The sequence below is a fragment of the Phacochoerus africanus genome, chromosome 4 (assembly GCF_016906955.1).
Source record: "Phacochoerus africanus isolate WHEZ1 chromosome 4, ROS_Pafr_v1, whole genome shotgun sequence".
Classification (NCBI taxonomy): domain Eukaryota; kingdom Metazoa; phylum Chordata; class Mammalia; order Artiodactyla; family Suidae; genus Phacochoerus; species Phacochoerus africanus.
In genome coordinates, this window is record NC_062547.1 from 5690544 (window position 1) to 5705427 (window position 14884).

A 14884-nucleotide genomic window follows, 5' to 3' on the forward strand; every position below is an offset into this window, starting at 1 on the left:
GGCCTTTGGGAGGGAAATTTGGCAGCACTTAAATGCAGCCGAGCCTCATTGCCCCAGCTCAGAGCACCAGAGCAGTTCTAAAATGCATTTTTTTTTTTTAATGACTCCGTTACAAGAAATCATGCTGTGGACATGAATGCTGTGGTTTGTGGAGTCGATGCCATCCGATTGGCACCATCAGGGTGTCACAGCAACCCAGCCCCAGCTTAAGGACGAGGTCTTGGACCCAATGGGCAGGTCGTTGCTGGCCACACCGGTGTGTGGCTGATAACTTGCATGTTGCCCAGGGTCTTATCATGTAGCTATTTTAGCAGCTGACTGTGGAAGTGTGGAGTTGCTGTTGGGCGAGTCTCTACAATACCTGCTCAAACTCTTGTGTTTTTCTGTTATTGAGGTCTTTTGGAGTTAATATGTCTCAGCTCCCAAGCTAATATTAATCCAGAAAGCATCTCTTCCTGTGGAGTCCAGGGAATGATTTGACGTGTGCCCTTTGACCCAGAAAGTCCTCTTCTGGGCATCAAACAAATATGTCGCTTCCAGGGTGTTCACTGATGTGGTCTTTGTAAACAAAAATAAGTCACGGGATAGCCCCTGAAAATAGTATTGGAGAAATGCCTTTATTGACCTGAAAAGATGTTCATGAAGAATAAGTCTTGCCAGGCAGTTATTTATGTCAGCAGAGAGCAAGGGGCTAAGCATCCAGGTTCAAAGTACCTGAGTTCAAATCCTGGCTCTACCACCTAGCCGTCGTGAGCATTGGGCAACTGATGTAGCTTGTCTGTGCCTCGGTTTTCTCATCTGGAAAATGGGATGAGGAGAGAATGTAGATGAAGTGAGAGCAAAATAAATTAATTCGTGAAGAGCTCTGGGAACAGGGCCTGGCTGTCAGCGAGGGGTCCTTGATGCATGTTGGCCATGGTTATGATGTGATCTAATATGCGTAAAGCAAACATGCAGGATGAATGTGCCTGTGGGTGACAGTGGTCCTTTCTCTGTGGTTTTGGATTGGCTCAGCAGTTGATGAACCCGACTAGGATCCATGAGGATGCGGGTTTGATCCCTGGCCCTGCTCAGTGGGTTAAGGAGCTGGCGTTGCTGTGAGCTGTGGTGTAGGTCACAGATGCAGCTCGGATCCCCAGTTGCTGTGGCTGTGGTGTAGGCCGGCAGCTGTAGCTCTGATTAGACTCCTAGCCTGGAAACTTCCATATGCCGTGAGTGCAGCCCTAAAAAACAAACCAACAACAAAAAATACAACAAAATAAAATTATGTTCTTTTGGAGTTCCCTGGTGGCTCAGTGGATTAAGGATCCAACGTTGTCACTGCTGTGGTTCGGGTCAGTGCTGTAGCACAGGTTCAGTCCCTGGCCAGAAGAAGTCTGCCTGCCACAGGTGTGGCCAAAAAAAACTAACTAAACTAAATAAAATTAGGTTCCTTTTTTTGGCCACGCCCACAGCATGGGGACCTTCCTGGGCCAGGGGTCAAACCCGCGTCACAGCAATGACCTGAGCCACAGCAGTGACAACACCAGATCCTTAACCCGCTGAGCCACAAAAGAACCCCCGGCTTTCTTTTTTTAAACGTGGTTTGCTGGTGTTTTCTGGCTCTCACACGAAGCGCACACAGAACCCTTGATTTTGAAGTGGAGAGTCCCCGGGCCCCTCATGGCCTTTGACTCTGACCTGGCCTGGCCTCCTGCCTCAGGTTCACCGAGAAAGGGAACTTGGAAGTGCTGCTCTTCACCATCCAGAGCAAGCTGCGAGCCAACAACCAGAAGGTCTACACGCCCCGGGAGGGCCGGCTCATCTCTGACATCAACAAGGTCCACGACCTCCCCTCTGTCCCCCAGACGAGCCCCCCTCAGCACCAGCCCCTGCTGTCCCTGCTAGAACGCTGGGCCCAGCTGCCCGCACCCTGTCCTGGCTCAGACATGACCCGTGTGTCCTCTCCCAAGTCCGGCACCCCACCCCCCGTCTCTCTATGAGAGTTCCCATCGTACACGTGTCCCCTAGTCCCTTAAATTATTCAGCATGACCCCAGCTCACTCACCTTATTTTTTTTTTTCCTTTTTTGGCCGCCCCTCGGCATACAGAGTTCCCAGGCCGGGGGTCATATCTGAGCCATATTTGCAACCTAAGTCACAGCTGTGGCAACACCGGATCCTTTACCCCCTGTGCGGGGCCTGGAATCGAACCTGCATCCCAGACACCGCTGATCCCATTGTGCTACAGTGGGAACGCCTCGCCTGCCCTAGCTTAATTTAATTGTATTTTTCACAGACAGCCTAAGATTAATAAAAGTAATAAGGTTCACCCACAGCCTCACCACCACAAATCCGGTGATTTCCACCCCTGTGTCCCGATCCCCTCCAGTGCTTGTCCCCAAGCAGACGTGGTCTCCGCGTGGCTCCCTGGCACTCACCCTATTCCTCAGACTCCCTGCACAGGCGTCTGACCACATTCCGCAGACCTGCCAGACCAAGCTTCCCTGGGACTCACCCTGTGCCCCCTGCCCACCCTCACTTCCTGAGCCCTGGCCCTTGAGCGCTAATCCTGTGTCCACCCCGCAGGCCTGGGAGCGGCTGGAGAAAGCCGAGCATGAGCGCGAGCTGGCCCTGCGCACAGAGCTGATCCGCCAGGAGAAGCTGGAGCAGCTGGCCGCCCGCTTCGACCGCAAGGCCGCCATGCGGGAGACCTGGCTCAGCGAGAACCAGCGCCTCGTGTCCCAGGTAGGGCCTGTGCAGGCAGGTCTGGAGACGTGGGAGGGCGAGAGACGGTGGTGGATGAGGAGCCCTGCCACATGGGGAGCTAATAAAACAAGAAATCCATCACATTGGAGTTCCTGTCATGGCACAGCAGAAATGCATCTGACTAGGAACCACGAGGTTGCGGGTTCGATCCCTGGCCTCGCTCAGTGGGTTAAGGATCCGGTGTTGCTGTGGCTGTGGTGTAGGCCAGCACCTGTAGCTCCAATTTGACCCCTAGCCTGGGAACCTCCACATGCCGGGGGTGCGGCCCTAAAGAGCAAAAAAAAAAAGAAAAAAAAAGAAAAAAGAAAAAAGAAAGAAAGAATTCCATCATGCACACAAGAAGACCAAGAACCAGGGGCTGGGGGCTTGATCAGGAGAAGGGTTGGTGCAACGGGATGGGGTGGGACAGGGAATACTTAGAGCCACCTTGTGGAGTCAGCGTTTTGCCACAGGAGGGCTCTGGGGGCAGGGGGTGAGCAGAGAGCTGGCCCTGAGCTCCCTGTCCCCGCCCCAGGACAACTTTGGGCTGGAGCTGGCAGCCGTGGAGGCAGCGGTGCGGAAGCACGAAGCCATCGAGACGGACATCGTGGCCTACAGCGGCCGGGTGCAGGCGGTGGACGCCGTGGCCGCCGAGCTGGCCGCCGAGCACTACCACGACATCAAGCGCATCGCCGCCCGGCAGCACAACGTGGCGCGGCTCTGGGACTTCTTGCGGCAGATGGTGGCTGCCCGCCGGGAGCGGCTCCTCCTCAGTCTGGAGCTGCAGAAGGTGTTTCAGGACCTGCTCTACCTCATGGACTGGATGGAAGAGATGAAGGTACCAGCAGATGCTCGGTGGGGTCGAGATGCTCGGGCCCGTGGGGGCACGACGGGGTGGTGGTGGGGGGGGTGACGTTCGCTCGCGTGCTCAGCCCGGCCTTTGCAGAGTATGTACCACTTCAGGACCCTGTCCCCAGTTCAGATGAACAGAACAGACACGTCCCTGTCTTTTGGGGGCTCACATTCCAGCGGGAGGAGACTGTTGATAAAGCCCTTGGGTCTATCAGTGTAAACAATACGGCAGGTGGGTGTGAGAGGAAAAGGAAGCAGGCCGGGTGATGGAGTGGTCCAGGAAGGCCTCTCTGCAAAATGCCACATAAGCTGAGAGCAGAATGCCCCAAGGAGCCAGCGCAGAGAGAGCCGAGGAGAGCACCCTACAGGCAGAAGGAACAGCTGGGCAGAGGCCCTCGGCCTGCTCATGCGTGGCATGTTCCAGATGAGAAGGAAGGCCGGCAGGCCTGTAAGAACAGGGAGGGGGCGGGGGGTGGGGGGTGGGTGGACAACACAGCCAGCTCACTTAGGGCTGGCAGGCCTAGCCAAGGAGTTTGGATTTTATTCAGCGTAACATGAAGCGTTGAAAGTAGTTAGAAGGTTTTGGTTTTGGTTTTTTTTTTTATTTGTACCTTTCTTTTTATTGAATCATATGCCATAATAGAATAAATTAAAAAAAAAGAAAAATACACAGAAGCATTTTAAATATAATTATATAACTCTAAGATCTAGTTTCCTCTAAATCTATCTGGCTGTTTCAGTGAATTCTCAAACCATCTATATAAAGATTCTGTGTTAAAGGGCCAGTGCTTTAGGATGCAGGATGATTTGCCACATGCATACTGAAGTTCACCATTCATTAAATTTAATTAGCAAAGATTATATACATGAGGGAAAAGAGAAAAAGAAAAATTTTTAAAACCAAAATTAAGCACTGTCTCATGACCAACAGAGAATGCTGGATAGAAGGTTTTAAAGACAGCAGAGACACGATTCTGTGTTTTTACATTGTAAAAATGTTGCTCGGGCTGCTATTTGAAGAAGGGTTGTGGGCAGCCAGAGTGGGAGCCGAGAGACCAGTCAGAGGCTGTGGCGATGATCTAGGCGAGAGATGAGGACATGGCTAGGTCTGGAGAGGCGCTGGGCATTGCTGGGGCGCCGGGGCCCGAGCCATGACCATGGGAGGGTAGTGATAATTCTGGGGCTGCAAAGATGAGTCAGAGCAGAGATTCCAGGAGTAGGATTTAATAAGAAAGTTGTTTCAAGGGGAGGAAGTTGAGTACAAAGAGGCCAGGGTGCCAGGACAGAACCAGGCTGTCACTGTGTGTGAGTGAGGGCTGATGGAGGGGAGCAGGTGTGCTCACCTGGGCGAGACACCTGGAACCGCCGAAAGAAACGGGAATGTGTGGTTGATGCAGGAAGACGGGGGTGAGATTGGCATAGGTGTTGGGGGGGTGGGGCAGGAGGCCTGGCTGGGAGGGAACCGGGCGGCTCCCTGACGGGCAACGACATGCCATGTGTGTCTGGCAGGGCCGGCTGCAGTCCCAGGACCTGGGCAAGCATCTGGCTGGAGTGGAGGATCTGCTGCAGCTGCACGAGCTGGTGGAGGCAGACATCGCCGTGCAGGCCGAGAGGGTGCGGGCTGTCAGTGCCTCTGCGCTGCGCTTCTGCCGCTCAGAAAAAGGTGAAAACTGGGGGAAGGAACTGGAAAGGGGAGGGGCTGGGAAGGAGCAGCAAGAGTGGGAGAACCTGGGGACAGGCAGCATATGGGTGGGTGGTGGGTGACAGAGCCAAGGGAGCGGGGTGGGGGAGTCGTAACTGGGGGTGCTTGGGGGACAGCAGAGGGCTGGGCTATACAGCTCTTGACGTCTGCTGTAATCTTTTCAGAGTACAAACCGTGCGACCCCCAGCTGGTGTCGGAGCGGGTGGCCGCCCTGGAGCAGAGCTACGAGTCACTGTGTGAGTTGGCAGCGACTCGGCGGGCCCGGCTGGAGGAGTCCCGGCGGCTCTGGCGCTTCCTCTGGGAAGTGGGCGAGACGGAGGCCTGGGTGCGGGAGCAGCAGCACCTGCTGGCCTCCGCAGACACCGGCAGGGACCTGACCGGTGTCCTCCGCCTGCTCAACAAGCACACAGCCCTGCGGGGCGAGATGAGCGGCCGGCTGGGGCCCCTGAAGCTCACACTGGAGCAGGGCCAGCAGTTAGTGGCCGAGGGCCACCCTGGGGCCAGCCAGGCTGCCGCCCGCGCCGCTGAGCTCCAGGCCCAGTGGGAGCGGCTCGAGGCCCTGGCGGAGGAGCGCGCCCAGCGGCTTGCCCAGGCCGCCAGCCTCTACCAGTTCCAGGCGGATGCCAACGACATGGAGGCCTGGCTGGTGGACGCGCTGCGCTTGGTGTCCAGCCCTGAGCTGGGGCACGACGAGTTCTCCACGCAGGCCCTGGCCCGGCAGCACAGGGCCCTGGAGGAAGAGATCCGAGGCCACCGGCCAACCCTGGACGCCCTGAGGGAGCAGGCTGCCGCCCTGCCTCCGGAGCTGAGCCGCGCCCCCGAGGTGCAGGGCAGGGTGCCCACCCTGGAGCAGCACTACGAGGAGCTGCGGGCCCGGGCTGGCGAGCGCGCACGCGCCCTGGAGGCGGCCCTGGCGCTCTACACCATGCTCAGCGAGGCCGGGGCCTGCGGGCTCTGGGTGGAGGAGAAGGAGCAGTGGCTCAATGGGCTGACCCTGCCTGAGCGCCTGGAGGACCTGGAGGTCGTGCAGCAGAGGTAGGCCCCCCGCTGGCTCCCTCCCGAGTGGGGTCCAGCATGCAGGGTGGCATCCTGCCACAAAGTCCCTTTCGTGCCACTTCCTTTTGTGTTTTCCCAGTGGCCTGTCCCCCGCCGGCACCAGTGGTCTGTTTTATTGAAAAATGGTGTTTTTTTGTTTTGTCTTTTTGCCTTTTCTAGGGCCGCTCCGGCGGCATATGGTGGTTCCCAGGCTAGGGGTCTAATCAGAGCTGTAGCCACCCGCCTACACCAGGGCCACAGCAACTCGGGATCCCAGCTGCATCTGCGACGTACACCACAGCTCACGGCAACGCCAGATCCTTAGCCCACTGAGCAAGGCCAGGGACCGAACCCACAACCTCATGGTTCCTAGTCAGATTCATTAACCACTGCTCCATGACGGGAACTCCTAATGAAAAATGTTAAAATGTACTCAGAAACATGCAGCCAACTCCTGTATACCTGTCACCCAGATTCGATAATTATCAATACCTTGCTCTATGTGAATAATTTTCTTTTCCGAAGCAAATCCCCAATATTAACATTTCACCTCTATATTCTCCAGGGATGTAGACATTTGTGATAGGAGTCAATTATTTTTAATTGTATGCACAGACTTAAAATAGCTAAGGCTTTGAAATTATAAACTTTAAAAAAAAATTTCATGGCCACACCCATGGCATATGGAAGTTCTCAGGCTAGGGATTGAATCTGAGCCACAGCTGCAACCTATGCCACACCTGCAGCAATGCTGGATCCTTAAACCCACTGTGCCAGCTGGGGATTGAACCTGCCTCACCTCTGCAGAGACCCTAACCACTGCAGTCAGATTCTTAACCCACCAAGCCATGGCGGGAACTCCTGAAGTTATAAACCTTTTAGACGGAGACATTGATTAATCTCTCAAGAAGTTAGCTTTATTTACAGAAGAATAAATCTTAAACTAATTTGGAAAGAATGTTTTCTTATAGAACAACATACAGTACCGTTTGCACATAAAACAAAATTAGCAATTCCTTGGTATCATCTACTACTCAATCTATAGTTACATTTCCTAGGGTTTAAAATGTAACTAAAGTTTTGGTTTTGGGGAGTTCTCACTGTGGCTCAGTGTTAACGAATCCGACTAGGAACCATGAGGTTGTGGGTTCGATCCCTGGCCTTGCTTAGTGGGTTAAGGATCCAGTGTGGTGTAGGTTGTAGATGTGGCTCGGATCCCGAGTTGCTGTGTCTCTGGTATAGCCTAGTGGCTACAACTCTGACTAGACCCCTAGCCTGGGAACCTCCATATGCCGAGGGAGCAGCCCTAGAAAAGGCAAAAAGACGAAAAAAAAAAGTTTTGGTTTTTGTTTTTAGCTATTTAGTTTTCAAGATAAACCATGACAGGAGTCTGGAAACTATAATCCTTATACTAAATTCAGCCTCTGCTTTTTTGGGAAATAAAGTATAGCCACGCCCATTCATTTGCATATCATCCCAATGGCTTTTTGCACCAAAACAGTAGAGCTGAATACCTCTGATAAAAACTGAATGATAAAAACACAAAGTTCCCTTGTGGCTGAGTGGTTAACTAATCCGACTAGAAACCATGAGGTTTCGGGTTCAATCCCTGGCCTCGCTCAGTGCGTTAAGGATCCGCGTTGCCGTGAGCTGTGGTGTGGGTTGCAGATGCAACTCTGATCTGGTATTGCTGTGGCTGTGGCGTAGGCCGGCAGCTGTAGCTCTGATTGGACTCCTAGCCTGGGAACCTCCACACGCCGCAGGTGTGGCCTTAAAAAGCAAAGGGGGAGTTCCCGTCGTGGCGCAGTGGTTAACCAATCCGACTAGGAACCATGAGGTGGCGGGTTTGGTCCCTGCCCTTGCTCAGTGGGTTAACGATCCAGCATTGCCGTGAGCTGTGGTGTAGGTCGCAGACGTGGCTCGGATCCCTCGTTGCTGTGGGTCTGGCGTAGGCTGGTGGCTACAGCTCCGATTCGACCCCTAGCCTGGGAACCTCCATATGCCGCAGGAGCGGCCCAAGAAATAGCAAACAGGCAAAAAAAAAAAAAAAAAAAAAAAAAAAAGCAAAGGGAATATAAATGACCAATAGAAGACTCCCGGATATTTTTTTAAAAAGGCAAAAAAAAGACCAAATGGCTCTGGAGTTCCCAGGCTAGGGATCAGATCTGAGCCACAGTTTCAACCCATGCCACAGCTGCAGCAATGCCACATCCTTTTTTCCACGGTGTTGGGCTGGGGATCGAACCTGCGCCCTGGTGCTGCAGCAACGCTGCCCATCCCATTGTGCCACAGCGGGAACTCCTCAATTCTTTTTTAAAACACATGTTCCTAAGGGTGGACCCAGACAGGCAGCTAAGGGGTAAGTCCAAGGAGGAGCAGGGGAGGTTCCACTGCGGGGTGAAGCCCTGTGCCAGGGATTAGTCTGACTTGTCCATAATGTTCATTATGTTTTTGAGCAACTCTAGAGATAACAGTTTTTCTACTTGTTTTGAGGGAGCCAGGGGCTCCCCTTCGACCACAGATGCTATGAATCGTGTGGGGAAGAGGTGCAGAGGCTCCCAGGAATAAGCCTCACATTGATGGCGTGTACGCCATCTCCCCCGACTCACACCCAGCTCTTCCACCCCATCAGGTTCGAGACCCTGGAGCCCGAAATGAACGCCCTTGCAGCGCGAATTACTGCCGTGAATGACATTGCAGAGCAGTTGCTGAAGGCCAACCCCCCGGGGAAGGGCAGCATTATCAACACCCAGAAGCAGCTCAACCACAGGTGGGGTGAGGAGGAGGCAGCAGACAGGATGGCACCTGGAGAGGTTCCATGGGGGCTGGAATGGAGGGTAAAAAGGAGGAGAGAGAGCCCTCTGGAATACGTGGGAGGGGGCGGTGATGAAAGTGGGGTAAGGTCATCCGAAGAGGCTGGTGCCTGGACAGGGAGCAGACAGGGAGAGTCAAGGGGGTATGGGTGGGGAGCAGCTTCTCTGAGTGGCAGAAGCAGGTGGTAGAATGTACCAGGGAGAGGGAAGCAGAAGGAGGCTGCCGAAGGTACGGGACGGGGCGGGGAAGCTGAGCTGCTCCAGACACGCCCTCTGCTCTCAGGTGGCAGCAGTTTCGGTCCCTGGCAGATGGCAAGAAGGCAGCTCTGACTTCAGCCCTGAGCATCCAGAACTACCACCTAGAGTGCACGGAGACCCAGGCCTGGATGAGAGAAAAGACCAAGGTCATTGAGTCCACCCAGGGCCTGGGCAATGACCTGGCCGGGGTGCTGGCGCTGCAGCGTAAGCTGGCGGGCACCGAGCGGGACCTGGAGGCCATCGCCGCCCGGGTAGGTGAACTGACCCGGGAGGCAAACGCCCTGGCTGCTGGCCACCCCGCCCAAGCCCCTGCCATCAACGCCCGGCTTGGAGAGGTGCAGGCTGGCTGGGAGGACCTCAGGGCCACCATGCGGAGGCGAGAGGAGTCGCTGGGCGAGGCGCGGCGGCTGCAGGACTTCCTGCGCAGCTTGGATGACTTCCAGGCCTGGCTGGGCCGCACGCAGACCTCTGTGGCCTCTGAGGAAGGGCCGGCCACCCTGCCTGAGGCAGAGGCCCTCCTGGCCCAACATGCAGCCCTGCGGGGAGAGGTGGAGCGGGCGCAGAGCGAGTACAGCCGGCTGCGGGCTGTGGGCGAGGAGGTGACCCGGGACCAGGCTGATCCCCAGTGCCTCTTCCTGCGGCAGCGACTTGAAGCGCTGGGCACCGGCTGGGAGGAGCTGGGCCGCATATGGGAGAGCCGGCAAGGCCGTCTCGCCCAGGCCCATGGCTTCCAGGGGTTCCTACGGGATGCACGCCAGGCCGAGGGTGTGCTCAGCAGCCAGGTAAGAGTCCAGGGAGGCAGTGTCCCCATCGGGAAGAAGTGGGAGATGGGGACCAAGGGGATATGAAGGAGTGGCAACTGGGAGGTGGTCAGCGGCAGGTGGAGTAGGTGAGGAAACAGGATGGGCAGGCAGAGCATGTTAAAGAAAAAAAATTAGGGGAGTTCCCGTTGTGGCTCCGCAAGTGAAGGACCCAGCTAGCATCCATGAGGACGCAGGTTCAATCCCTGGCCTCGCTCCGTGGGTTAAGGATCCAGTGTTGCTGTGAGCTGAAGTGTAGGTCGCAGGCGTGTCTTAGTTTCCGAGTTGCTGTGGCTATGGTGAAGGCCGGCAGCTGTAGCTCTGCTTCAACCCCTAGCCTGGGAACTTCCATGTACTGCAAGTGCAGGCCTAAAAAGCAAATAAAGAAAAAAAGAAAGAAAAGAAATAGAAAACCTGGCTCATGGAGTTCCCATCATGGATCAGTGGTTAACGAATCCAGCTAGGAACCATGAGGCTGCGGGTTCAATCCCTGGCCTTGCTCAGTGGGTTAAGGACCCGGCGTTGCCGTGAGCTGTGGTGTAGGTTGCAGACACGGCTTGGATCCCGAGTTGCTGTGTCTCTGGTATAGCCTGGTGGCTACAGCTCTGATTAGACCCCTAGCCTGGGAACCTCCATATGCCGCAGAAGTGGCCCTGGAAAAGGCAAAAAGACAAAAAAAAAAAAAACCCTGGCTCATCATAGAACTGTTAAGGAAATATAATCAACAGCTGTAAATAAGACGGACCAGGATTTGTAGTGTTAAAGGCCCTCCAGGAGTTCCTGCTGTGGTGCAGTGGGTTAAGGATCTAACTTCAGTGGCTCAGGTTGCTGTGGAGGTGGGGGTTCCATCCCCAGCCTGGCACCATGGTTAAAGGATCCAGTGTTGCTGCAGCTGCAGCTTGGATTCGATCCCGGCCCAGGAACTTCCATGTGCCTCGGGCACGGCCATGCATAAAAAAGGCCCTCCAGCCCAGCTCCCTCCTCACTTTCTGAGACGTCCACATAATCAGGCCCCACCCCTCTGTCTCCAGAGCCACACGGTCTGCCTGCCTGGTTGGCCTCCTGGTCAGAGGTGCCCTTTGGGTAGATTTCCTCGGAGAGGCTGAGAGATGAGCGCAGCATCTTCGCTCCCACACAGGAATACGTTTTGTCTCACACGGAGATGCCGGGGACACTCCAGGCTGCTGATGCCGCCATCAAGAAACTGGAAGACTTTATGAGCACCATGGATGCCAACGGCGAGCGGATCCGCGGGCTCCTGGAGGCCGGGCGCCAGCTGGTGTCTGCGGGCAACATCCATGCTGAGAAGATCCAAGAGAAGGCCGACTCCATAGAGAGGAGGTAGGAGGAGGACAGCGGGCACACGAGGGGCCCAAGGGGCATGAGGGACAATGGGGTTCGTGGCCCTCAGACCGACAGGTGGCGGGGGGGGGGAGAGCCAATGAAAAGTAGAAGAGGAGAAACATCAAGGGCTTCCAGGTTAATTAGAGGGTCCTGACCATTTCACGGCAAGTTCAAGGGCTTCACAGGGGCCTGTCATTACAGACACAGGAAGAATCAAGAAGCAGCGCAGCAGCTTTTGGGCCGTCTTCGGGACAATCGAGAGCAGCAGCATTTCTTGCAAGACTGTCACGAGGTGAGGCGCTGGGCCCCCCTGTCCCCGCGGACACTCCCTAGCCATCTCTTTCCCACAGCATCCTCACTCTGAGCCTAGAATCGGTCCACTGCAGCGACACCTGAGCATGTGACCCCGTGCCTGCCTTCTCCGCACATCTGCCACCTCTCCCGACCCACCCTGGTCCCCCTCCCGCCTCACACTTCCCTCCCTCTAAAATGGACTCTGTCCTTCTCTCTCCCTGCTCATGTTGGTCCAGCTGAAACTCTGGATTGACGAGAAGATGCTGACAGCCCAGGATGTGTCCTATGACGAGGCCCGCAACCTGCACACCAAGTGGCAGAAGCACCAGGCGTTCATGGCTGAGCTGGCCGCCAACAAGGACTGGTTGGACAAGGTGGACAAGGTGAGTGACTGGAGGGGAGCGACAAGAAGAGAGCCTTTGGGGAGTTTCCGTTGTGGCGCAGCAGTAAGGAACCTGAGTGGTATCCGTGAGGATTTGGGTTTGATCCCTGGCCCCACTCAGTGGGTTAAGGATCCAGCATTGCCATGAGCTGCAGGTGTAGGTCGCAGAAGCGGCTCAGATCTGGCATTGCTGTGGCTGTGGTGTAGGCCGGCAGCTGCAGGTGTGATTTAGCCCCTAGCCTGGGAACTTCCATGTACTGCAGGTGCGACCCCGAAAAGAAAAAGGAGGGGGGGCTTTGGAGCCTCACTGGGGTGGCCCTAAAAATACAAAAAAAAAAATAGAAAGAAACTTACTTTCAACTCAGCAAGTCTTCCTGGGCTCCGCTGGGTCCTGCAAAGTATATAAAAAGGCGCTTTTCTTCCCTCAAGGGTGTGGAGGTTGGGAAGGGGAAGAGAACCATGTGTCTTCAGCTTTTCCTTCTGTCCAGCAAATATTTGCTTGGTGCTACGCCATGCAAAGCCTTGGGTTAGGCACTGAGTAGGGAACAAAAGTGATTCCGTTGCAGGCTCCACCCTCAAGGAACGACAGGAGATGTGTACACAAACAGCTAAATTCGACCCAGAGCAGAACATAAAACGAGGGTAATACGAGCCCAATAAAGCCTGGGCACTAAGGAGAGAGGAGATGCGGGAACCGTATAAGCAGGGCCCTTGGGGTGGTCCAGGAAGGGTGAGTCGAGTTAGGACAGGCAGGGGTGTCTGGGGAAGGATGTTTCTTGGGAGACTGGAAGACAGGGGTGTGGCAGTGGGACCCCTGTAGGGAGCAAGGGCGTGAGTCCGTCTGGCAGGAGCACAGAAGCACGAAGGGCCGTGGGAGGAAAGGTGGGGAAAGCCTGCCAGGCCGGATCCTGCAAAGGCCAGATCACCCCGTAAGGACGGAACGTCAGAGTGGATTGTGCCGCAGGTTCGTGAGGTTACCCAGTAGTGCCCTACTCTGGCGCTTGCCATCCTGGCAGTGAGCAGAAAGCGGCCTGAGCGCAGTGTCTTGGTGGGTGTTCCCCTTGGAAGCCAACCCTGAAGCGAGGCTTCCAACACAGGCTACTTCCTTGGGAGGTGACTGCAGGGCATAGGGAGGTGAGGCGGAAAACCGAAGGCAGTCCGTGAAGGGGCCACCTAAGTGCCAGTTACCCCGGTGGGCACCTGGCACTCAGTCCTCATGGGACACCCTGGGAGACGTGTGGAACATGCATTGGAATCACCCCAACCAAAGCAAAGGATGCCCAGAGTTTGCCCACCAACTCCCTGTCTGCCCCTGGTTGAGGGCTGCTTCAAGGGGCAATAACTTCCTGGCATTTCCAGCCTACCTTGGGGGAAAAAAAAAAAAAAAGTCCTCAAGCAGAAAGGCTGGTCTTGGGCAAACCAGGTGAGACGCGCTTGCCATAGTTCAGGTGAGAGGTAATAAGCTGAGAAACATGAAATGATGGCCAGTAACTCAAGACCCTGTGCAGTATGACCCTAGAAACCACAAGCACCAGGGCGCTCAAAATAAGGAAAGAGTATGGTGGCTTCTAGTGGAGACGAGGTTTGAGCTGCACTTGGAAGAAGGAGCAAGAAGGGTTTTTACTCAGCAGCGAAAGTCGGGAACCTTAGCTCGGAGAGCATCCAAGAACTTGGTACCACGGCCCACACTTCAGGTCTCTGCCATCAGCCCGTGAAGTTCGGTGACCTCGAATTCTGACACTGACCGCTTCCTTGTCCCACACCCAGGAAGGGCGGGAGCTGACTCTCGAGAAGCCAGAGCTGAAAGCACTGGTGTGGGAGAAGCTGGAGGAGCTGCACAGGCGCTGGGACGAGCTGGAGACCACCACCCAGGCCAAAGCCCGCAGCCTTTTTGATGCCAACAGAGCGGAGCTGTTTGCCCAGAGCTGCTCGGCCCTGGAGAGTTGGCTGGAGAGCCTGCAGGCCCAGCTGCACTCCGACGACTACGGCAAGGACCTCACCAGCGTCAACATCCTGCTCAAGAAGCAGCAGGTGCGCCGAGGGCCTCGGGTGGGAGGGGGAGCAGCAGAAGCGAGGAGGAGCGTATCTGTAGCTCTTGACTCTCAAGGCCATTTTCAGGCCTCGCAGGCTCCTTCACTGGTGTTTCTCAAAGCGATTTCCACGGCCACTGGTGTCAGAATCTCCAGGAGTGCATGTGTCAGAGTAAAATCGGGAGACAGAAGCCACACTCTAATTTGAACAAGGACACTTTAGTGAAAAGAACTATTAATTAATAAAAGCTGGTTAACTACCAGTGGGGTTTGTAAAGAGAACTCCAAAGCAGGAGTCAGAAAACATTTTTCCACAAAGGGCCAAATAATATTTTGAACTTTGAGGGGTCCACAGTCTCTGTGGCAATTATTCAGCTCTGTCCTTATAGGGTAAAAGCATTCATGCATGATACACCAAAGAATGGTGTGTCTGGGTGCCAATAAAACTTTATTTACAAACACGGGCAGGGGGCTGGGTTTGCTGATCCCTGCTCTAAAGAATACCAGAAGAGCAAATGTAGGGAGCAGCGACTACCTCTAGGGTTGAGGAGGGGTCCCCAGGAAGGAACAGGATGCCTTCCCCCACCCCAAAGCTGAGTTTCAGACCTTGCTGGGAAAGGCAGAGGCCTGCGGAATGGTGCAGAAATT

General features: G+C 55.1%; 1 protein-coding gene across 1 annotated transcript in view; it reads left to right on the forward strand.

The window, feature by feature from the left end:
- The window catches only part of SPTBN2 (spectrin beta, non-erythrocytic 2), a 43617-nt gene that overhangs the window by 17909 nt on the left and 10824 nt on the right, over window positions 1–14884 (forward strand). Inside the window, 11 exon segments of the mRNA XM_047775147.1 lie at window positions 1703–1820; window positions 2568–2726; window positions 3262–3564; window positions 5088–5241; window positions 5445–6315; window positions 8948–9085; window positions 9412–10168; window positions 11325–11527; window positions 11732–11822; window positions 12061–12207; window positions 13974–14237. Coding sequence (XP_047631103.1) covers window positions 1703–1820; window positions 2568–2726; window positions 3262–3564; window positions 5088–5241; window positions 5445–6315; window positions 8948–9085; window positions 9412–10168; window positions 11325–11527; window positions 11732–11822; window positions 12061–12207; window positions 13974–14237 — 3205 coding nt within the window.